Genomic DNA, 25876 nt, shown 5'->3' on the forward strand with positions numbered 1-25876 from the left:
ATCTCAAGAGCTCCCATATGCAGAGTTGATATTAAGATGCCTCTATCTGTAGCTATACAATTACCAGTTGGCCACTAATGAAGGAATAAATGGGGGTAAATGCAAGAAATGTCATGTGTCTTGTCAGACAGCAGTAGCTTCTAGTTCCTCATCTCTCTATTGTCACTCTGAACATGTCACTAAGTGTCCTCGGATAGCGAAGGAAGACGCTCCCGCAATCACTGCAGTCCACCCAATTCATTAGCCTCCAGATACCCAGCACTGATCTCAAAAACTCACCGTTCTCCTCCGAGTAATGAAAGTGGCAATAAATGGATGGCTTTGTGGGGAGCGGGAGAGACTGAAAAAAGAAAGGGCATGCATCTATCAATTAAATGACAGGGGCAGGGCAGAGTGTGTGCGGTGAATTAAGAGAATCCGATGGCCTATTTTTCCTCTCTCATTGGAAATCATCAACACTAAATACAGCAATAGCAGATAAAGGAAGGAAATCCAATAAAGTATAAAATGGATGGAAAATACAGCCACTGGCTGTCACGAAAGTTTACTTTGTCGTCAGACAAATTCTCCACTGCTTCAAAATGGAGTCTCACAGTTAAGAGCTGCTGAGGCTCGCTGTGTTGCACCTTTCATCAAATAAATGATATTTCTAAATTGAACTGCTATGCCAGATTGTTTCTTTCTTTATTGTCCTCAATATTGTGAGCGCACACAGCACCTCCCACAAAGTCCAACATTTTCTCCGGCAGTTCTGAGGCATGAAACATTTCTGACAGTTATTCTGACAATGCGGTGTGAAAGGAGGGCAAGAAGTGGGTGGGTGGGCTGAGTGACGACGTTGTTAGCGGTGCCAGCGCTCCTTTTTCTTTCCTTCCTTGAAGCTCGTTTTCGCCTGTAATGGCTCAATGGCCCTCACAGAGATGATACCCGAGGCAACCTCCAATTGTTTGCTGTCTCTTTCTTTCCTTTTTTTATTTATTTATTTAAAAAAAAAAGGATGATCAGGCTGAAATCATCTGCTGCTTTTTTATTTGTCAGTCCAACATAAACATGCGTATTGAGAGCTGTACATGAATAGAACATTAAATCCAATTTATGAATCGTCATGGATCAGAGGTTTCAGTACCCCGAGCATTTGAAGCCAGTCATTCTAAGATAATATGGTGGGATGCAGATTTACCTCTGCACACCTCATTACAATGCAAAAACTGTTGACATTGCAGTGCTCAAACATTACTTATGTATTTGTTTGTTCAAGGATGTGAGGTTCGGTTGAACTAGGTCTTGGTGTACAAAACCTCAGATATGGCTGTGTTTTGATCCGCTGGAAGTTTAAGCAACAAAGTTTGTTATTTCTCAAGGATATTCACTGGTGTCCAAGGATCAGGAATCAATAACGTCTCCTCTGACTCCGCTAGCCTCACTGATGAAAAAACAACAACATATTTGTGAAGTTAAAGCTGCATTTATTGATCTTTTTTATCCCATATTTCTAGGCTTAAGTGCATAAAAAAGCAGGTTTAAAATCATGACTCAGACTGCAACCATGGTGACAAACAGCATGGCAGGTCACGTGGCTTTGGCGCCATTTGCATGCTCAAACAAATGGAAAGAGATATCAAGGGATTTATCTACAATATTAAGCCAATACAACGTCAACAAAAATATGTCAATGGTTAAACGAGAGTCAAAGCATGTCAGTGATGGGAAAAACTAGCTCTGCATTATGACCCAATAGGACAAACTGTATTAAAAAATGAAAATAGTTATGGCTTTTAAGGGTGTAAGAAAATATCGATACAAATGAGTATTGCAATATTATGTTTTGCGATACTATATAGATTCTCCAAAACACTGTATCGATTTTTAATTAACCTCTTAAAAATCCGTCGACCCACCGGCGGACCCGGCCACTATTCCGTCTTTCGGAAGTTGTAGCAGGCGCAGTTTTAAAGCTGAAGATACAGGCATCATAGGAAACTAGGAAAACCTAAGGAATCCATTGTACCAACCATGTCATACTTGCATGTCGCGAAAGAGGCTGAATAACTCTCCAAAGTTGCGCTAAATTTCGGCGAGGAAAAACTAGCATGGACATTTTCAAAGGGATCCCTTGACCTCTCACCTCAGTATATGTGAACGAAAATGGGTTCTATGGGTACCCACAAGTCTCCCCTCATCAGACATGCCCACTTTATGCTAATTCTATGCAGTTTTTTGCATGCAGTACACATGTGTTATTTTCACCTATTCTAAAATGGTGTATTTGAATATTTCTGCATACTGGGGCCCCTAAACAGTCTTGGAATTGCATAAATTGGGTAAGAATGTAAAGCTGAGACTCTTGTGGATCCAATGAGTGCAGTTGTATTCATGTGTAATGATGTTAGTCCCCATAGTAGCCATTTTACATAGTGACCTTTTATACTCAGATTTTATACATGTGGTGGCGTCATTATACCAGTTTTCTTAAAATAAGATTTGAAAAAATTGCAATATTTCGCCTCGCTTACAGTATCACAGTATATCACAATATATTGTATCGTTACCCCTGTATCATGATAAGTATCGTATCGCCAGATTCTTGCCAGTACACAGCCCTAATGGGTTTGCTGCTCCTCTCCTCCTGAGCTTCCACTCATGCTTATGTATAGTGCTGAGGCAGGCAGGCAGGCAGGAGTGGGCTGAGAACAGCATGAGGCTGTGTTTTGCACTGTGTATATCTAATTGCCTGACCACCAACAGTTATAGTCAGATTCAAATCCAACACTAAAGTGTTTCCTGAGCTGTTTCCCACTTCCCAACCCTAAAGCCAACCTCCCTGGAGCCCCGTGGAGGCAGGGCAAGCGGCGCGTCTACCTGCGGCGAGCAGAGGCCACAGTCAACCTTTATCAATCTGTCAATCAGGCAGGGACTGTCGGAACGAATTTCAGAGCATCGAGCCCCCGCTACCTCTCCTGCAGAATTTGGCTCCAGACCAGTTTCCCAACTGCCAATGTTACGTCCATGCAATTAGACTGAGGGAGAGGTAATGGTGTCACCCTCCTCCAGGTGTCTGGATGGGCTGCATCTGGTCAAGCAGAGGAGAGAGCGTTTGACAGAGGGCAAGTTCCCAGAGGTGCCCTTGTCCAGGAGTGCCGCTAAAAGCCTTCACATGGACGTGTCAAAGCAGCACATTTTTTTGTCTTTTTTTTGCTGCAGGCATCAATTAGTGGAGCTGGAGAGATTTGTGTGAGATTTACATGCACGGCTATGTTATGTGCAAAGGTCACGCTTTCCCCTGCTTATGTCAAAGTAGAGTACTAACAAAAAAGTTTTGAAACTAGAATCCCTTGCATGTCTCACTCTTTTATGTCATTCCTCTAAAGACACACGACTCCCCCGATGAGCACGCTATTTTTCTGCACTTCAATGACAAAAAAGTAGCACTAAATGTCAAAAATGGTTTATCTTTAGTTATTAAGTTTCTATTCAACGCTTTGTCTGAAGTTCAGAAGCGATCAGTAGGAACAGCGCTAACTAAGAAATGAAGCTCTGCGAGGATGAGATCCTTTTTTTTTTTAGAGGAATCAAAGTGGGGCATCATAATGGCAACTTAGCCGTGGATACAAAGCACTGTGGGACTTGCTCCCAAGCAGAAAGAGAGGGTGTATTGATCTGAGCAAAGTGGTGTGATAAGTAGGGAAATGAGGTTTTCATTTACATAGAAAATGTGGGGAAATATGGCTATCGCTCACAGGCTTGCCAAGAGTTTCCTTAATTGATTTGGGAATTTTATTGTGTCTCACAGCGCATAATTCTCCATAAAGAGTTTACATGTCGCCTACCCAGACTGCTGTGTTCATGTTGTGTTCTGATGTTGAAAGCGTTCATTCATTTTTTTGACCATGTAAATATGAGGTGTTTGACTTTAAAATCTGAAAAACTTCAATTGTAATAATTGTAAATACAGGCCCGTTTTTAAATTAGCAATTTAGATTAAGTTGTATGTCTAATGCTAATCATCAAAAACCCTTTCAATCAATTTGAGAGTGATAGTGAAGACATGGGTTTCTGATTTATGTTACTTTTTAACACAGCAATTATGTGAGATACTATCTGTATATACTGTATACCATATCTCAGTGGGTGTACTTAATTAAGCACTCCTTGCAGTTCCTTGTAAAATGCCTTAAAGTCACATTGGGATGAAAAAGTATTTTTTTCATTTTGTATGCTAATTTTCCATGTAGAAACATTTACATTGCAATAAATGCCCCCAAAAGTGCTCTTTTAAAAAATGCTCTTGTGGTTTTAAATCAAAATCCAATTTGAATACTAATTGAGTACTTCCTGGAAAATTGTGTCTTCATTGCATGCTGCACCTTTAGCCATGCATCCCAGAACAAGATTTCTTTCTCTTACATTAGATTATATTTCTGAATGACTGTCTGCCCTAATATTTAGGGCTGAACAGTTTTAGTCAAAACAAAATGTAATTGCAATTATTTTTACTGATATTGCAATTGCTATATAATTTGTGATATTAGAGGGAACGATTGAAAAACATTAAATGATTATGGTGTGCTTTTTGCAGGGATGTAACAAACAAAGATCTTTTCTTAAGCCTCTAGAACATGACGTGAAGGCCAGGACATCTCTGCAGCAACATATTTATTTTAAAATGGTATTTTGACACACATTTTTCTTTAACAAATGTTGTACCTCCTGCGATTTGAAAATTGCAGTAGTCCATATTGCGATTTCGATAAAATTTTGATTAATTGTGCAGCCCTATTAATATTCTGTATCAACTGAAAATGCAGTACATCACATTTAGAAAGCAAGAGGCTCTCCAGTTGGTGTATTGGGACTGCCCGATCGTGTTTTTTTGCAGCCGATATGATTGCCGACCGTTGATGAACCATATCAGCTGATACCAATTGTTTCTTTTTGTTGTTTTGTTTTGTGATAGTAGCTGGCATACAAGGCTCCAGACTAACTTTTTTCACCACCGTCACGAAAAATGATTTCAACCGTCCCGAAGTCAGTGTAAACTGTTTGCATAAAAACACACATTTCAAATGATTAAGAATACATGTTTGCATTTCTGTTAAAATACTTGCTTTGATTAGAAAAAAATCCTGGCATTAGTAGTTTTAATGATGTATTATCAGCTGCTCAGAGCCAGTGTTAGGAAGTTAAACAGATCATAATTACCTCTCTAATATCTATTTATCTTAAATTGTTGTGAAAACAACTGGATTTATTCAAGTTTCTCAACAAAAACTACATTTTACAAGATTACATTTGAACACATCATAACGTTATAATTTACCAAAGCCCAATGTCGATGCCCAATGCCGTTAGCTATTAACTCTGTTATTTCATCCCTAATTGTGACTTTAAAGGCATTTGTAGTTTTTTGACGTACTGAAGGCAGTGCCCTTGTTTTTTTTTTTTCTTCCTTTCTTCATAATTTCGACCTAAAGCTGTACTGAAAACACAGTTCCCTTTAAAGAGTGGGTGCCACGACAAATTTAGCTACTCGCAGCCCATTTAATATCGCCTCCATTTGGGTCATAGCAGATGTCATTGACTAAATGTGGACCAAAGCTATTTTTGGTTGTTACAAATGACTCTGCAAAGCATAGTGACGCAAGACAGATGGATCTGATGCTGCTTAGGGGCAAAGGACTTGTGAAATTCCAGCATCAGTTAAAAATAAGGGAGTTCTTAAAAAAAAAAGTACACAGATGGATAAAGAGAAATCTTTCGTCCTCCTTCGTGAACTCTTGGAAATATGCTTTGGCTAACAGCCGTTCTCGTCAGATTCAGGAATGACAGGTGTTAAATAGCTAGATCCAGTTTTTTTTTTATATTGTCGTGCATCTGCGACTGACTTGCAGCGATAGAATTATGGGATGAACTGCTGACCCTCTGGCTCACGCACCCTGAAGAGGAGCACACTTCCCTGTGCACACGGCTCCAGCTCTGAAAAAGAACTGTTGTCTGCAGGCCAAGGGATAAGCCGTCTCTCCGTCTGTCTGTCTCTTTTCTTTTTCTCTGTCTCTCCCTGGCTCCTCCTCTCTTTCACCCTGCCTCCATCTCTTCCTCCACATCATCTCTCGATTCTCGGTCTCTAAATATTCCCCCCACGCACATATAGACACCTGTACAGACTACGACGGACATCGGATGCCCTGCTGTTGTGCTACACCCTTGTCCTATTTGCTTTGTGCTGACAAAAGCCTCCCCACAAACCTAACAATGGATGACCTGAGTGTCTTCACCCTCACCTGACTCCGAAAGTCCTGACTGTGGGCAAACCACTCCATCAAGCTGCCCTCTTTGCCAACATGAACAGCTGATTCTAGGAGTTATAATTCCAGCTGTGACCTTGATAGCCACCGTGGAGGTCATCATTGCAGCTCTACCTCTGCTTCATCTCTCCCTCCCTCCTCCTCCTTGTATTTCATGCCAGTGGCTCTAAAGCTAAACAAGGACAGGCGTCAAACATTAGGTCAATTAGTTACGTAGTTTGCCTCTTGGCAAGTCACAGATGCACACAGAATTGGTTATAAACCTCAAGCAGCAGACTGGGCATGATGATTTATGTGGTGGTGCCGGGACATTTAGCTCTGTGGGGGTCATTGTAAACTTGATTAACCTTAAGTCCTTAGTCGCACACAACACTTCATTCTTCACGCTGTATTTATTGACCATGAAACCGTAAATGTACTATTTTACGAAAAGACATTTTCAAAAAAAAAATACAAGGACAGCAGAAAAGCTTTAAAATCAAGTTATAGTAACTTGAAAAAAACAAAGTCCATATCTTATCCCGTCCGAAAAGCCGTACTTAGTATCTCTATCAACCATCTCATTCCCAGTGAATAATCTGTGCTCACTCGCTGGGAGCCTCAATACTGTGAGTCATAGTTGAATTGAGGACAGTGGAGCGGCTTTACTTGTCAGACTATTCGGCTATTTCATATTTCCTTACCACACAAAGCATGCAAAAATGTATTTGTGTTGAAGAATGTTTTGTGCATTACTTGCGGTTGTACACATGAGTCAGTGTGGACAAACGCAAGCATGCCTCACATAATGGATTAGCTAAAGAAATGACCATGGTTAACGATCACCTATGTAACTGTGTAGGCTGTATTGAATAAATTGTATAGTTGTGTGAGTGATGGAAGCACTACTTACATTAAGTGAGTCAATCAAACCATATACATTTCAATCAACCTTAGAGTGTATGACTTCACAGATTGGCAATGGCCAGGGTCAAGGTGACCACCACTAAAATCAATGGGGTCTGTCACTAAAATGGCTTTTTGTGTTGATCTTATCTTTGAATTAATCAACTCAATCATGCCGTCATCTTGTGCAGTCAACTTGTGCATTAGAGGTTGAATTATTGCTGTTAGGATTACCCTTTGTTCTGTTGGCTCTTGGACAACCTACAGTACATATCAGAAACCAAAAGTCCTGACGCACAGTGAATGTTTTTTCTACGAAGGCCTAAATTCAAAGAAACTGCACGGTAAAAAGCTGAATTTAGGCCTGAAACTAGTGATTACTTTTATTACTGATTCATCTGCAGATTATTTTTTGGATTAATCAGTTTTTCGTTTGGTCTATCCAACATTTGAGAACAGTATAACACCACTATTTTCTGCAGCTCGAAATGATGTCATCTGAATGTCTTTTTTGTGCAAACAACAGTCTAAAAACTCCAAATATTAATGTAAGACCAGGAAAATCAAATCAAGAAGTTCTCACATTTGAGGTTGGAACCATTAAATCTTTTCAATTTGTAATCGAAAAATTACCTAAACAATTGATTGTTTATTGAAATAGTTGCTTATTCCTTTTCCGTCAATCAACTTCTCTTTGCAGCTCTTATTGTAGCTCTTATTGTATTCCATTAGGATATATGTCATATTATATATTATATTATATAACATATTTATGGTTATGTTGTCAAACAACTGCATGGTCATAAAATAGATGGTGGTAAAACTAGCTAAAGAGGCTAATGGCAGTGGGCAGTTTTTGAAACCCTTGATCAGATCACTCTTTTTATAAATATACAGCCATCTGACAACAGAAACAGTTTCCCACAGGCGTGCCATCTGATCATTGAAGATCGTGTCTAACCACTGGAGCAAAACAATAAGCAGAGTTGTCTATGTGACACTACAAACAATAGACTATCAAATATTTTATATAGAAACGAATCAGGATCATGAGGACCCTTCCCATGATAACATTGGATACTAATACAGAACACGTTCTGAAAATATGAATATATATAAATATTCGTATTGGTAAAGGTATCAAAACATATTTAATTCTGTATTCAGCATATCGACCACATCATATTTTCCCTGGTTGGCATGTCACAATGTTGGAAACTGAATGGAAACAAAAAACAGTCCAGAAGGTTATTAACCTTGGGAATTTGCTAATGCATGTTCATCAGTAAATTCATCAGTAAATTCATTTTTTTCCAATCTGCTTTTTGCATAATCATAATTAGGATTTTTTTCCCCCCCCTCTAATCAGAACCTGCAGCTCACGATCCGCCGCAGCCCACATCAACCTGCAGTCCCATCCCCAGTTAATATCCTTGAGAATAACAGCAGACCAAAAAGTCTAATTATAATTTTCACCCTCGTAGACCTTGCTGTGTCGTCTACTTTGCATAAAAGTCAGAAATCTCGGGCTTCATCATCTTGGCCATAAACTGCCAACTGCACAGGTGACTGCGCGGATGACAAAAAATATTAATCACCCAAACAGTTTGTTGACATGTTCTGTCCCCGTCTGCGCTGAGCTGCGAGTCTGAATAATTAGCCTGTCCTCTCTGCTGTGCCTCTTTCATCTTGCCCTGCCCGGCATTAGATGCTGCGTTGTCATGCTATTGACAATGACGGTGGTGGCAGCCATCCATGCCGTGCCACTGGCAGAGTGTGAGCTGCCAGTGCGAGGCGATGTGAGAAAGAGAGAGAGAGGGAGATTCCAGAAACATGGAGGGTTTTCTTTGAAGACGCTCAACAGGGTTTCATTTTGTGGTTTTACATCTTAGACTCAGAGATCGTAAAGGTGCTGCCCTTTACAGGGAATCACAGTGACTGTGGTGAAACATGTACAAACATTATGACAAAGGTCACTTGTAAGCTGAGCAAAAAGCTGGAACACAACCACCAGTGAATTCTAACTGGAAGTATAACTCATTATCATGGCCAGCTTATTCACCTGCAGCCTCAACACCTGCCCCATCAACACTTACTGATACAAACCTCACTCCATGCTGGATAGATAGCACTCGCCAATGAAATCCAACACCACCAGTCTAATTTACAACCCAACAACTTGCCACCTAGCCAAAACGATTAAAGAAATAGTGCACAGAAATGTAGGAACCTGCAATCATTGGTCTCCTATTCTCTTATGCAACCAACTCCCAGCATGCAAAGAGGCTTCCTGAGTGAACAGGTGTTACGCCTTGATGCAGCTGTGTGTCACTCTGTTTTACTTGGCTCATTTTCCCTGTGAATGTTTAAATTCTGTGATTCATGGGTTTAGTACAGCTGTCCGTGATGAGTCTTTAAAGGATTCACTGTTTTCTTGACGATTAATATCTCAGCTCTGCAGTGGCCAGATGGCAGCGTTACTGCAGTGTAACGATACACATACCAAAAACCGCATATCACTCAAGGTCGGTAGATTCATTGTAGACTGTACCAGTGTCATCCAATGTGGGATTCAAATGTCCACTTGCATAATAAGTGAAAACAAAAATATCTGATTAATCCAATAAGACAGGTCCCTCTCAGGTCCACGACGCAGATTAACTATGACACCCTGGGCCAAGCTCAGACACCCCGCTTTGAGATTCAGACAGACAGGCTCCTCACAAAGTGAAGTCATTAATGACATTTAAATGTTAAATGGATCTCAGTCTAGTTGGCATTTATTAGGTGGATTAGAAATAAATCCTAGTTAGAGAATCTAATGTTATGGCATTTGTAGAGTCCTGTTGCAAAGTGTGTTACCTTTGTATTAGCCTATTATTCCCTCCAGTAATCTGTGATCTCGCAATCATAGAAATTAATCCAAATTCTACTAATCCCTGCATTATTTGCCAGGACTTGCAGTTGTCTATTCTTTGCAATATTTCCAAAATTGAGAACAAATTGGAAAAAAAAATACTTTAAGAATTTAAGTCAAATTCACAATTTGTTTGAGTTTTTGATCCTAGGCCAAATTAATTGAAACTCCAACCTCAACAGACAAACTTACCTGCAAATACTATAATGCATCTGAGACTTTGTTCCCTCTAAAGTCTCATTCTAAGGCTGTGCATTTCCCCCAACGAGCCAAACCAATTCAAATTTTAAAAAGCCATTTCTATTATTATCCATTAGACAAACAAAAACCTAAAACTAACCATTTTCTTTATGAGCTTCACTACACCGCAGGGCTGGGTATTGTTTATAAAATTATGACGCCAGTACCAATACCAGTACCAATGGAGTACTTCATTCGATACGAATGTGTGTGTCACACTGGGTAGCAAATTGCCGCCGCACTGCACAACCCTTATACAACGGTTACCGCTAATAAAGTCATCCCCAACCCCAGGTGGCAGGGCCACGTTGTCACGGAGGCGTTGGGTGCCATGCCATTGTTCCGTTGGCCCATTATTTCGAAACCCCAATAGTGCTAAAAATGTCCCGACAGGCGACCATGGTCAAGGCATGACCCTCCCTTCACTGCCTCTGGTTGGCTTACTCTGATATTCTTATACTAAACCTAACTAATCTCTCTTCTCATGCCTAAACCTAACCAACCCAACCAACGAAGGCAATGAGTACTAAGAGGCAGAGTGGCTTTGCCAGTAGGAAAAAATATCAGGAAGGTCCGCTAACGTCATGCTGCATGCATAATAATTAGCCAATGTGCTTCTGTTTGTTGTACGTAGATTGTGTATTTTTTGGAGCAATGGACCGTTGGGACAATGGGCAGTCCCCTCGTCCTGTTAGCACCGTTAGCTGCTAGCCACCGGCTCAAATGTCTCCGTGTTCAGAGCCGTATGCAGGCCGGCTGTATGGGTTGTAGCTGCTGCAGAAGTGGGCCAATCACACGTCCCATAAAATCGTAGAATGCTTGCGGTGAGCAAAACCATACAAATAGTCATTATTTTTTTAGATCTGGGCACAAAAAGGATTGATAGCAGGCATCATTTGACTGGAAAAGTTTCGATACTACTGGGTTATTTTGCTCAACACTCAGTTAACTAGACAGGCTGGGATTACGTACTATCTTGTTTTTGGGTGAAAATATCCCTCAAGAACAGTCAACTTTCTGGCTAGCTTGCATAAATACTAAGTTTTAGAACTTTTGGCCTTTGCAACTACTGACTTGGAAGAAAAATAATTGAGGTGTTGAGGTGAAACATTAGAAAGCATATGGGTTTTCTTCAGTCAGCATTTTTAAAGATCGGATTTAAATTTGTTTAATGAACAGACTTCAGACTTTAAGCCAGTTTTATTTATAGTAATTATTTTCTAAACACCTGTTGCAAATAGGTACAGCGTGGCTGTGTAAAGAAAACCACAGCTGCTCTGATTAGTGCCAGTATAATAAACACAAAAGAATAATGCAATTAGTCTAAAGTTTATTTTATTGTATGTATTTAAGTTAATAGTATGTTGAACAGTGTGCAAGATGCTAGTTCCTCAGTGATTTCTCCACAGAATTGTACAGTGCTTAGCACTGTAAAATTTCCTCAGCACAGTTGTTTTCAGGGGCCAAATTCAGCCATAGAAAACAAAATGAGATGTGAAAATGCAAGTGTCCATATTGCAACTATAACTATCAATGACATATTGTTGACATGTCTGGTAGTAACGGCGCTTTAGCAGAAATGCAGCTTGGATCATTTGATAAACTTTGCAAGTTAGAAAAGATTTTTAATTTGCGTATTTGCTGTCTGGACTCCAACACAATCAATAAAACAAGTCTAAGTGAAGACAGGACAACCTAGCAGATGTAGTGCCAAAATTTATAGACCTTAAAAAATGAGTTTTCCATGGCGGTGTGTCCTTATTTTGCCCTCTGTGTGTTTTTGTGTGTTGGGTTATATATATGCTTGGGGAAATGTGCTTAGTAATAAATGACCAGCGTCTATGCTAATGTATAACTCTGACAACTTCCTTATAGAATCACTGGATGTTTGTGTTTTGAGATAATAAGATCGGAACAAATTAACTTCATAACAAGGTAAACAGGAGGCTGAGCTTCATTCTTCATAATCACATGAAATGTTTTCAACAAAACTGGAATGTTTCAATGATTTTTTCCTCCCTCATAATTAATGAAAGACTTTTAATGTGTCAAACTACAAGCACCCATTGATTTTACAAGTCAGGCTAATTGTATATAAGTGTATTTCTCCCATGACGGTTTCTGTGGCTTTTTTGTTTTAATTATGACAAATTGCTGACAATTTAGAATCCTTTTTTTTATTACAATTCATTGGACTGCCACAATAAAGTGACAAATGACGCATGTTCTAGCATTTTACAATAAAAACCTTTGTGAATATACTGTAACAGCCTTTCAACTATACAAAATGCAATAAACTATTTTTACTACCCTTTCAGCTGCTAACATTGACTAGCAAGTCAAGAAGCCAAACATAATTCTTAGTGGTGGGTCGAAAAAAATCTATACAGCATATTATTATGGTATTTTTTGTGGCAATATTTTATCGATACACAGACGTCAAGTATCGATCTTTTATTATAAACTATTAACCTCTTATCAATCCAATTCCAATAAAACTAGAAAACCTATGGAATTGATTGGTCGGGGAGAACGCTAAATGACGTTCCAAAGGTACGCTACATTTTGGCAAGCAAAAACTGGCATCTTATTAGATAAAACAGATGTTGACATATTGCATAATTTGCAGTTGAAAAAAAGGTAATAAATTGCAATATATCTTAATGCAATATTCAGCATATCGCAAAATGTTTAAAATCACAATAAGATTGTAGCGTGACTTAAATATCGTGATCAGTTTCCATGGTTCAAATTAGGGCTGTCAAAGTTAACATGATAACATGTTAATGCAAATGAATCACTAAACACCACTAAATTCTTGTAGCGCGCTCAATTAAAAAACAAGTTAGAGGGAAGACCGGTATCTTATTAAAATAGAAAACCTAAGGAATCCATTGGTACTAACCATGCCATACTAGCTTGTCGGGAAGAACACTAAATAACGCTCCAAACTTACACTAAATTTTGGTGAGGAAAAACTGGCATGGCCTTTTGAAAAAAGGGGTCCCTTGACCTCTGACCTCAAGATATGTGAATGAAAATGGGTTCTATGGGTACCCATGAGTCTCCCCTTTACAAACATGCCCACTTTTGATAATCACATGCAGTTTGGGGCAAGTCATAGTCAAGTCAGCACAATGACACACTGACAGCTGTTGTTGCCTGTTGGGCTTGGGTTTGCCATGTTATGATCTTTTTGCTAAATGCAGTAACTGTGAGGGTTTCTGGACAATATTTGTCATTGTTTTGTGTTTTTAATGGATTTCCAATAATACATAATCATACGTTTGCATAAAGCAAGCATATTGTCCACTCCCATGTTGATAAGAGTATTGAATACTTGACAAATCTCCCTTTAAGGTATATTTTTGAACGGATAAAAAATGTGCAATTAATTTGCAATTAATCGTTATTAACTGTGGACAATCATGCGATTAATCGCAATTAAATATTTTAATCTATTCACAGCCCTAGTTCAAATATCATAAACGTTGAATATTCATAGCACTAATAAACCACTTGCTATTTATCGTATGTCAGGAGGATAGACATGCTATTTGCATAAACTTGGAAGTTTTTAAGGCCAGGGGTTACAGATGCTTGGTTGTGTGCCTCCTCAATTCAGCCATTTCTGCTGGATAAAACTGAACAATCTCATTTGAAACTGGGTTGATTTATGATGCATCACAGACTACGGCTAAAAATAAAAGGAAGGACAAAAAAAGCCTCCTGATGATCCCTCTGTATAACACCGTTCCAAAGATCGTAGCTGGATTAAGCTGCTACGCTGGTGAGTGGGTCGGCCCGCGCTGCCCTGAGCACTTTCGCAGGCTATGGAAATGAGGGGAAAATATAGCATCTCTTCACATTATTAATTTGTATCCCTGATAAGTCCTTACGTGCGTCCGTACTCTTGGTCAAAATTAGTATCCACACCTGGTATAAGAGACAGTCAGTCGGACGGCCTAATGGAGAGCAAGCTGTCCCTCTGCGTACAGTATGCTTTGACACAATGAAATGATGTAGCTATTCTCGGAGGCTGCTTGTGCACTTCGATGGATGCCATTTTTCACACCATTAACTACAGCCTACTGGTTTTATTCACAGCACAGAGATGGGCCAAAACAATCCTAAACACGCCCACGAACGAGCACAATTGCAACAATTGATCTAAGCTGTTCCACCCAGTCTGTCGCAATTCTGTGCAGCAGGAGAAACCATTATCTCCATCCACCCTTCATCCCTCTCTCTCTCTTTCTCACTCTCTGTCTCTCTTACACACACACACACACACACACACACACACAGACACTTTCTTTTCCATGCCTTTAACTCCCTTTTTCATCCTATTCGGCTCGATCCTTGCCTAGGGACAAGCAAAATGGTTCTAGTGGCTGAATCACAAAGTACAAACATGCATGGCAAAAAGATTTCACTGCTTTATCTGTAACTAGCCCACAGTAGGTGTGTTAGTTGATAAAAATCAATGAGCAAGACGAGCGCAATTTTTTGAGTGTTTACCTCAGCAGAGGTCTAACCTAAAGCCCTCATTACAGTCTACAGTATGCTGAGTGCAGAGTTCGCGTGAGGAGGCAGAGCTCAAAGGGCCGGCTAATCCAGTGGGTTTTACAGGCATGATGGGCTAGTCAATATGCTGGGCCTGCATCCTAAAGAAGCTGGAGCTCCGCTGCAGAGCCAGGTAAAAGAGGCTCAGGGGAATGCTTTGCGTGATGCCGCTTTATTCTCTCCACAGCTCTCAAGGTTAGATGCCGCTAAAGTCTTAACCCGCTGTTTACCGCTACCCCCCCCCTCTCTCCTTTTGATTCTGCTCTCCTTTCAGTCCTCAATTCTGCTTACTTTTAGAATATGGGGATCTTGGAATTAAATTCAGATTTTGCTACCATTGCAAGCCTGCAAAAGCATCAGCTAAAATGCACACTATGTTTAATATCCTCTCTTTTCATTAAAGCAGTCCTGGGGCTATATTTGTATCAGATTATTCGTAAGTAAATGGGGGTCACCACCACCCTGATGGTTTTGTGCTATCAAACGTGAGCATAACTGTGGCCAGGTCAGAATCCATTTAAAATCAGTCCAACCAAGAGACGAGCTGACATTTTCACTTCAAATCCCGCGTAGCGTTTTTTCATCAGTCCTGAGAATAATTGAGCCTCTGATTCATTCCAAGAACGGACAAATTTATGTGGAGCTCAGCTCAAGGCAGCAACACAGGTGTGGAGATGGCACGGTGTGTTTTATGTTCAGCAAAGAATAGATAAGGCTTGAGGTGCCTTGTTCTTGTTGTTTTCCTGAGCAAAGAGAACTCCGCTGGAGGCACGTCACCAAGTTTAATTTAGGAATTTAATTTCCACACACAAAAGAGGTCAGACAAGGAGGAACAAATTGACAGACACAGCAGGCGGGTGCTTGTCATTTCTTCCAAATGGCTTTTAATGAGAAGAAAGCCTTTGGCCAAGGTATGTCAGGTTGAGGAGTACTTTCCTGCGTGAGTGGTTTAAGTTTTCAGCGTTGCCCACCGAGCGTCGTTGGCCTGTAAGGGCAGCTGGTCGACATGTTCACAGGTCGGAGACCGGGCCAAAGCATGCCTCAATCTGAAGTAAAAGGACTGGGAACAGACTGAGCCATCCTCAATGGAGATCACTGGGCTGTGGTCAACTGGGCAGTGAACCCACAGCACTGGTGGCCAAGTCAAAATGGTTGCTTTGTGGGAAATGATCCACCAGCAGGACACAGCTTTGTGACTGATTATAATTTCTGATTCATTTGGACAAACAGAAAGAACCACCATCTCCTGCCAAGATGATGTGATATTCAGCCACATCGAGACATCATTAATCATTGAATTGAGCTGGGTTTTAATTTACAATGCAATTACTTGAGCATGCACATGCACTTATTAGTGAACTGTCCTTTTATTCCATGTTTTTTTCCAACTTTGTGGCTACAAAGATTTGTCCCACGTATTAAATTGGGAGTAAATCTGGATTTTGTAAACACTTACTACAATTACTTGCTTACATTTTTTTTACTATAATCATTAAAAATATTCTATTGTATTACGTAGGGGTGTAAGAAAATATCGATACCCGTGAATATCGCGATATTATATTTTGTGATACTGTATTGATTCTCCAAAATTTTTAATTAACCTCTCTCTGGAGTGAAGGTACCGGCATTATATGAAACTAAAAAACTGAAGGAATTCATTGCTGCCAACCGTGTTATACGGAGGCTAAACAACGCTCCAAAGTAAGGCTACATTTTGAACACAGCCATTTTCAAAAGGGTCCTTTGACCTCTTATTTCAAGATATGTGAATGAAAATGGGTTCTATGGGTACCAACGATTCTCCTCTTTACAGACATGCCCGCTTTATGATAATCACATGCAGTTTGGGGCAAAAATCAGGCTTTTTTTTTTGCATGCAGTACAAATATGTTATTTTTGTCTATTATTATAAAATGGTGTATTTCTGGTGTCTTCTTTATACTATGACAGTTTTCCTAAAATTAGATTTAAAATGTTGCAATACATTGCCTTGCTTACAGTATCGCAATATATTAAATTCTTATCCCTGTATCATGATACGTATCGTATCATCAGATTCTTGCACTTGCTTCTTGCGTGGCTCTGCTGTGACCCATTTTCCCCACAGGAATCATAAAATTTCCCAACATCTTTGCCATGCCTTTAAATGTTGCCCAAAATATTCCCCAGTAATAGGATCAACTATTTCATGGAATGGAGAGTGTGTTTGCCATCGTCCTTTATATTGTTCTACTCCCTGAGTGAAAGTGTTAGTGACTACTGGAGTCCCCCTCATGGTTAAATGTTGAAGTATTCTTGCTAGGCAGTTTTCTGCTCCCCGCCCTGCTCAGCAGCAGCATCAGCAGGGGGAAACACAGAGTGAGGAGAGGATATGGCCCCTGCAGAAAAAAAATGGCCCCTTTGATTTTAGTTTTGGTCTCCCTTGGGCTGCCTCTGGGTTTGGAACAGATTTGGTTCAGCGCTGAGCGCGGCAGCCTCAGCAGAGAAGGGACCGTGTCATAACTGGTTTCAGTCTCGATAAGGAGACACCGCTGGCTGGCTGATCTGGGGCCAGCTGTTTGGATACCACACCAAGCTTTTAACAATGCAGCGTTTAAGCATGCCTCCGACATGAAAGCGCACCTCGCGGTAGCCTTTCTGATCAAATCATTCACCTGGCAGTTTTCTTTGACGGACTCCGTTTTAGCACAAATGCCTTGATTTGACAGCCAGGCCGGGGGGATCATGCGGCAGGCAGGTATTAGGTGATGAATAGAAACTGAATGGACCACCCCGTTTCTTTAATGTAACTTTAAATGAGATGCACTCCTGCAGATTTAGTGGCGGGCTAAGCTTGTCGAGCAGAAAGTTGACCGTTTGTTCTAGAAACAATAGCAGTCCTGTTGCTACTGTCAGTGGGTTTTCAGTAGATCAAACACATTCATGAACCACTTTCAAAAATCCATTATATAGTTCTAAAACTGCATGGTGGCCAGTCTCATTAATAAAGCTGTTACTCAGGCCTTCATTCCTAAAATGCTGACTTTTGGAGGATGCAGTTTTCACCTGACACTAGTGTTTTCCTGCTGCTTCTCTCCTCTTGTCTTCAGGCCTGTAGCTGAGTCGAAGCCAGTCTCCAGCATTGCGATGAGCCTGTGCAGACAACTACGGTAAGGCTGACTGATAGAGGCCGGTGTCCTGGACGTGCTGTACTGTGCTACTGATAATTGTTCTTTGTCCAGCTTATATTCACTCCTCTCATTTGGAGCTTTAATTCTACAAGTCCTGATTGCCTTCCTGTATTCATTTGTCTTGAGCCGCCGTGCACCACCGTGCAGTGTCCTCTGCTCGTGGTACGATTCTGCATAATAACTACACATCCGCATAATAACAGTCCATCATTCCCGTTTGGTTCCATATAAAGATGTGTTGCTCGCTGCCAATCCCCTTCCCCCACCAGTCCGTGCCACTGCATTTTCTCCCCAATCTTTTTTTTTTTTTTCTTCAGCGCTTCATTAAATTCTTTCAATTTACCAGTCTGTATCTCTCTAATAACCAACATGAGTGCACTCCTACATTTGCGTTTCCTTAGTTGCCCTTTTTTTCCAATGAAATTCAGTTTTAGCGAAAGGAACAATTCAACATGAGAAATTTCAGAGGTTGCTTTGCATTCTCTTTGGTGCCATTCTTTTCCCTTGTTTATCCTCCGAATACTAAGTCCAAGGTTGAAGTGATACCTAAATGAATTATTTCCTCTGGAGTTGCCACTCCTGCCAGTGTTATTATTATTACAAATGGAGTAGTTTATCAGTATATTACCTTCCAATGTCCTTGCTGTAGATCCTTCTCATTTTACCTGTCACAAAGCCTGTAATGGGATTCACCAGTAAGACAGGCTGCGTTTGACTGTAACTGGCTTTTGAAGGGAGCAATCTTGGAAAATTATGTGTGTGTCGTGTTACATTTTCCTTTGACATGTAAAGAAGATTCATTGCCTGAGACTGGAATGTAGGATGGACAAGCAAACATGATGCTTTACATGCTTCTCTGCATGCTGTATCTCTAATAGAACAGCTTTACGTATACAAATATATAGATTTGTTCAGCATAATACAGTAAATGCATGGTTTTAGAAAGAGCCTATAATTTAATGTTTTTCATCTACTAGCTTGGGGGTAGATAACCACATGGCATGGGTCGCTATATGTCTGTAGATTTTAAAACACCTTCAGCCAAACAGCCAAATTAACTTAATATATTGAATTGCATGTTTGTGGGTTTCAAACTGCTCTTTTTGAGAGCCAGTCAGGGACTACTTTGTTATGTTACTGGCTGCTATGTTAATTCTGTGGAGTGAAGATGTTGCCTCTTTACCTGGTAAAATACAAAAGCAGCATTAATAGACTCCGGGACCAGAGTACTAGGACGGATAAAACTGCTGTACTCTGGGGAAAGCAAAGGCCTCACATACAGTACTTAATTTCCTTGGTATTGCTTTTTAATTTAACATTCATTATTGCTCCGTTCTCAGGCTCCCTCATAATATCTATTTGCTGAGCGTTTGCTAAAATTTCAATAGAAATAAGCATGCAGAATATGAGATTATTAAAAGCAAGTTTTTGCTATTAAACGGTCCAAATTTCTAAATGCCACGCACTTGCGACACGGGAAAGTTTAATGGTAGCTTCACCACAGTGTTTGATTAGACTGCACTGACACTGTTGTTTGTAGTAATCCAAAAGCAGGATGATGAATTCTAGCAGACAAGAAAATAAGCACTAATTGGTGACCACTTTTATTTAAGACTTCTGTGCCTTTATGATGAAAGCAAGCCGCTTTGGGGTAGAATCAGAGGAGGTGAAAGCCTTTCTAAAAGGGCAGTTATGGTTATTTTCCTAGTTTATACCATCATGTTGACTGTGTTCGGTATTTAATCACTTTTATTATTGGTGCTTGTTATTATCAGTTATCAAATGCCACATTGTGCTGAAGAAACTATAAGTCACTCAGGATGGATCATTCTTACGTTTGAAAGATCCCAAATCTATAACGGTACTCGGTAATAACGGTCATTTTTTAACAATTTTCTGTGTCAACTACTTTTGTGGATGTGAGATTCCCCTCAGGCCCTGTTAAAATTGTTTCCTTGGTGTTTGAAATATGTATTCAATAAAAAACAGGTCAACTTTGTAAATCCTCATTTAAAATGTAGTGATGAAAGTATTATTCTCTGCACTCTAATCGCCTAAATAAATCTGCAGAACATACATTTTTTAATGGTTGAAGCATAAGGCCATGAAGACCAGATGGTTATAACTCGACTAGAAAACCTCCCACAATTTCAAATTTAATTTATGTAGCGGTATGGACTAAACGGTCTAAATGAAGACTGCAATAGGGCTGCAACTAATTATGATTTTAATTGTCAATTCATTTATCGATTTTGTTTTTTCTCTCGATTAATTGATTAGTTGCTTGGTCTATGAAATGTCAGAAAATGGTGAAATGTTGCCCAAGCCCAAGATGACATCCACAAATGTCTTGTTTTGTCTACAACTCAAATATACTGCATTCAGTTTAATGTCATAGAGGAGTAAAGAAACTAAAATATTCCCCTTTAAGAAGCTGGAATCAGATGTTTTTTTTTTTTTATAAATTTAATAATTAATTTAATTTAATAGTTGACAACGAACCGATTAATTGATTAATTGTTGCAGCTCTACTGCATTATGTACAAATCTTTGAGGCAATGCACAATCAGAAAATGTAATGTAGGCAGATGATATGACAGTGTTACTAGTGATGGGTTAAAATTAGATGTTTAAACCTCTTTTTGAACGCCGCTTTTGACCAATTGGCACAATAGCGCTGTACGTGTGTGATCTTGAGCTGTGAAAACAGTACTGTGAAGTAAGAATTGTAACAGACCAGTAACTTCCTAATTTCTGGGCAGCTACGTGCTTTGGAGTGTCTGTTTTAACTCCTCAGAGCACTGCAGTATCTCTCCAGTTCCCCAAAGACCTTGTGGGTGATAATCAGTCATTACTGCTCCTTCGCTGAGTTATTTATTTCACCACATTCACGCGGCAATTCATCATTTATTTATGTGACAGTTGTTATCTATTATGTTGTTCCTTTCATGTGGCCAAGAATGAGAGATTTTATGGAACATTAGGCTTCCATGCATCTGATGGCGCTACACTGATTCGGTTTCTTCATCTCCCTTTGATTCCGTCTGCAATCGCGTAGGTCAGTTAATTGCAGGATATTGATACCAGCATTATGACTGCCACTGCAGCTAATACGATTCCTCAGCCATTTCAATATGTGGGATTGTGCTCTCCCAATAAAAAATGACATTTGAGCCACTGTGCAGAGCCCTCTCTAATGGGATCTGGGATAAGAATGGTAATATGCGTTGGAGCTGGCAGAGGCACAGGCCGTGTTTTTGTTTATAAATAGCTCCAGCCAGCATTATTCCACTTGCAGTTGTCCCATAATCATCAATCACTCCCGCGCGCAGGCCGGCTTCTCCTGCTCACCAGAGAGAAGGTGCACTGTGAGCTGTGCCCTTGCACCTCCAACTGTGCAAGTACATAAAGTAGAGCGTGGTGAGTGGGACAGAGCTGGGAGTCGGGGAGAAGGGTGGTGGTGGTGGTGGTGTCAGGGGGGGTTCCTGTGCGGTGATGGAGTGAGTTATGGCAGCTTCACCCCAGCTGTTCAAAACCCTCCTCCTCCTTCAGGTCATTACATGCGCTAACATCCACCATTTCGCTTCTTCAACACGTTTAGAAACACACACACACACACACACACACACACACACACACACGTACACTCCCTCTGCGTCCCTGATCAGAAGCAGGTGGGAGGCTAATCATGAGATGTGCTCGGAGGATGTGGGATGGGTCAGACACAACTGTTGTTTGCTCAGGTTTCATTCGTCTCTGTCTCTCTTGTCTGCCTTTTATCTCTTTCTTTGGAGGAGCTTTGCGGGGAAGAGCTCACAGCTTTGAGGACACTGCAGGGGGAAGATCCCAAAGAGATGATGAGGGCCATTTTGTACTCTCACACACACACATATGAACATATGTCCTCTGATTAGGAGCCATCACACACACATTTGTTTCGTCCATATACTTGCATGTAAGAGCACATGCACACGATCTCTCCTCGCTGATCCTTGTTCAAACTGTGTACTGTATACATACACACACACACACACACAAAATCTCCCAGTGTTACCATGGCAGTTGCAAAAAATACAGTAGGAATCCAGCTGATCCTTAACAAAATGGTTATATAACTATTGCGGCGCTAAGTCTTGTATCTTATCTAAGCCTGCCTCTGTGTTTCCTTTCAGCCTGGCTTTGCTGCTTTTCAACAGCTCTTCACATCTACTGTACCTCCCACAAGACACCACTGAACACATGAAGGACATTTGTAATTGGCGATAAGCGTTTGTTTGATTGGAAAAGGAAGACAGCCTTGCTGCGGTTGTAATCAACAATATCCTCCTGCTACAAAACGAAAAAAAAAAAGAAAAAAAAGTGAGATCTCATCACTTTCGAATCTTAATCAAAATCTCCATGCTGCGAAAAATAATTTTACACTTAATTAAATGCAGCCTACTTGAGAAGCACACCCACCTGGCACCCACATTCTCTCCCTGCCTCAGTCTCTTTCTCCCCCTACTCCTCTCTGAAACCCCCCGCCCCCAGAAGCCTGATAAGCTGATTTTGAACCTCACCTCCCGGAGTTCCTTGGCCACATCCTTGAGCTCTTTGAGAATGCCGTCCAGCTGGTTTATCACCATCTTCATGTGGCTGCGGATGCGTTCTCTCGGGCTGGGGGTCTCAGAGGTGTCCCGGGCCGGAGCTCTGCTGAGGGACATCCTTTACAGGGCGACGTGGGGCCAGTGGCCGACAGGCTGAGGGCGTGGGGGAGCCGAGTCGGGGTCCATGTCTTTGGCTACAAGGAGCCTCAGTGCTACTGATCCGAACAGGGGCCCCGGCCACGCAGGGACACGTCAACATCTTAAAAGCACCTGGGCAGCCAAAACACCTTGCCTCGCCCGCACACTCGGCACAGGGTCACACTCTGACATCCATGCCCTCTGGTAGACGCTTCCGAAAACGAGGAGAAAATGAGCATGGGAAAAGTCAAACGCTGTAAATCCATGGAAAGGAAAAGGCAAAATACATGGGCCAAAGCTGGTATGAAACTCTTACATAATCGTGTTGAGCCAACTCATCTCATGTGTCAGTGTGTACGTTTGAAATTGTTCCCGAGGAGATGCTATTTAAAACGCCTGTGTCTATACGGGGAAGAGACTTTTCCCCTCTTCCACTTGTCCTCTACAACCTTTTAAAACACAGTGACATAATGGCAGGCTAACATACAAAAGTGAAAGCAGAAAAAGGGGTCCGTATTGACCCTTTTTTATAGAGAAAGCTATCCAACATAGATAGAAAAATAGAACTCCCAGCAGTGGCTTGATTTTTCCAAAAATGACCGTGTTCTACATTATTGGTGGCCAGCGGGGACGAGATTTGCTTTCTAAATATAGTCCTTCAGTCTTTTTAGAGAGAAAGGACAAATCCTGTTTGGAAAAAAAAGGGGATATTCCTCTGTGCTGCGTGGCGTTTCCCCCTCCAGGAAAAATAAAAACGATTCTCAGTAGAAACTCGCATCAAAATAAACTTTGCTCCACATCCATTTTCTCTGCGGATGATGACTTAATCATGTTGTCCTTCATTTCTCGTCCATGAAAGCGAGGAAGGTAGGTGTGGGTCTTTTTTCACAGAGCGTCCAATCTCTCTCTCTCCCCCCCCCCCCCTTCCAAAGCAGGGCTTATTCCAGGTGGCGTGGGATCAGAATGAATTGATTTCCAAGCCAGCGGAACGTGACTTGCGATGAGAATTTGTGGAGGGATAACAAAAAGATCATGGTGTCGATGAGACACAGTTGCAAGGGTGGCCGGAAGGCGAATGAAAGCACCTTCCCGTGGAATTTTGGGTGGCAGCTTGTCTTATGCAACAGCGCTCTCTCCCAAGTCCTCTCAGAAAACACTGACCCACAGCAGTCCACAGGGGTGTGCCCAAAAACCAAGGGAGCAGAAACAGAAGAGGATTCTCTTCTCTCCTTCAGTTGTTGCTAAGGGAACCCGGTCTGCCTCCTTGTGCTGTGATTGGATAATTATTTTACTTCTTATCCGTGTAGTGTATGTTTTCTCTGTGGACTCTTTTCAGAGAGGCAGAGACCTCAGTGCCATCCAGCAGGAAGAGATAAATCCCATGAACGCTTCCCAGAGGAGCCCCAGAGAACAAGCAGGGGGGAGAGCTTCTCGCCAAATCCTGGGCGATGCCACTGCCACGGGGCGCGCTGGCCAATCACACATGGCACCTGGACAGACGAAGAAGAAAAGCAATCACTTATTCTGTCATGTCTCATCCTCCCTTCCTTTCTGTTCCTCCGTCTTTCTCCAAGTCATAACAGCATATATAAAAGGAGACTCAGAGATGGACGGGAATTAACTGCGTTGATGATTCTTAGCTGCTGAACAAAATGAATCTCGAGCACTCACCTCACCTCCACACACACACGCACACACGCACGCACACCAGAACACACACCTACTCACCTTTCCTGTGCATCACTTTGCTGTTGCTATGCCCAGAGCTCACTGTCCACGCGCAGCAGGATCATTCAAGCTATACACACAAGCTGCTGGTTCTTTAGCAGTCCCTCTGTCGCACACACTAACATCTTCTCTTCTCGCCGCCTTGCTGTTCTCTCTCTTTCTCTCTCTGTGTCACACACACACACACTCTCTCTCTCTCTCCATCACACACACACACACACACACACACGCAGTTCTCTCCCTCTCTCTCTCCCCTACTTACTGTCTTGACAGAGAGAGAAGCTTCTATCAGCAGGGTTATTTCACTCTGAGGCTGTGGCTCATCAGAGGAGGAGTAGAAGTGGAGGATGGAGCTGTGGAGGAGGAGGAGGAGGAGGAGGCAGGAGGCATGAGATGGGAACGATGAATGGCCCCTGATAGCACCCTGAGAAGGGAGAGAGGAGGCTGGAAATGACTAAAGAGCCAGAGTGGCCGAGGAGGAGAGCTCCTGCTTCGGTTTGTGATGCTGCCGCCGTGGCCGCCGCTATACCATCACTCAGATAAACGTGCTGCCGAAAAGCACGCCACCCGTCATCCCCCGTCAGCGTTCGCCTGCACCGGGAGGCAGCAGACAGAACGGCTGAGCTGCTGCTGCTGTGAAAAAGGGAGCTGTGTGATTCCTATGACAGCCTCTCCCTCTCTGCCTATCTGCCTGTTTTTCTCACTCTCTCTCTCTCTTTCTTTCTCTCTCCCCCCCTTTCTGTCACTCTTGCTCTTTCCCTTTCTCCGTCCCCGTCTCTCTGCCCCTGCGCCCTCACTGTGTCCTCGCTGACTGTCGGATGAAGGGAAGCTGATGCCAGAGTTTATCGTGGGGCTCAGGCTTCCTGCCAGCACCACTCGGCTGTTCTGCTCGGCTCTGCTGGAGGAGGGGCTTGGTTGCTTTAAAGGCACAATGCATCGCACAGTCCCCCCTCCTTTTCTCTGCCTGTCTTCTTCTCCTCCTCTCTGCCGGCGTGTCCACTCCCCTCGCTATCTCCTCTCACACTGCCTATCTCGCCTTTTGTCACAGTTCTATCGAGGGGTGTTATATCTCTCTTAAATCAAGATGAAGTCTTCCTCTGCCTCCAGCCAAGCAGTCTCTGGGGATGGGGTGTCCAAAAATCCCTGGCTGTTGCATCATTAATATACAAAGCAGGTTGGTGTTTGATGACCTCATCTGACTGAGAGACAGAAATAGGGAGGGAGGACCAGCATGACTTTTTCTCTCCCCCCACCTCGTCCTCTTCATCAGCATTTTTTTTTCTTCAACACAACAGCCCTGCATAACCCACCAGAGGCAATTACCCTAATATGAAATTATTT

The 25876-nt window shown here is 41.7% G+C and overlaps 1 protein-coding gene across 2 annotated transcripts in view; it reads right to left on the minus strand.

Annotated features, from left to right (window-relative positions):
* The window catches only part of insyn1 (inhibitory synaptic factor 1), a 56541-nt gene extending 31050 nt beyond the window's left edge, over positions 1-25491 (minus strand). The window contains exons 1-2 of one of the 2 annotated variants that reach the window (XM_037751788.1): positions 24798-25491; positions 22643-24297 (exon numbers count right to left, since the gene is read on the minus strand). In XM_037751788.1, the coding sequence (XP_037607716.1) occupies positions 22643-22786 (144 nt within the window). In that variant the 5' untranslated portion in view covers positions 22787-24297; positions 24798-25491. Of the gene's footprint in view, positions 1-22642; positions 24298-24535; positions 24762-24797 lie in introns of those variants that run through there. The other variant, XM_037751798.1, reaches the window with a different exon arrangement.
* Positions 25492-25876: the final 385 nt, after the last annotated feature.

Source organism: Sebastes umbrosus, chromosome 2 (assembly GCF_015220745.1).
Source record: "Sebastes umbrosus isolate fSebUmb1 chromosome 2, fSebUmb1.pri, whole genome shotgun sequence".
Taxonomy (NCBI): domain Eukaryota; kingdom Metazoa; phylum Chordata; class Actinopteri; order Perciformes; family Sebastidae; genus Sebastes; species Sebastes umbrosus.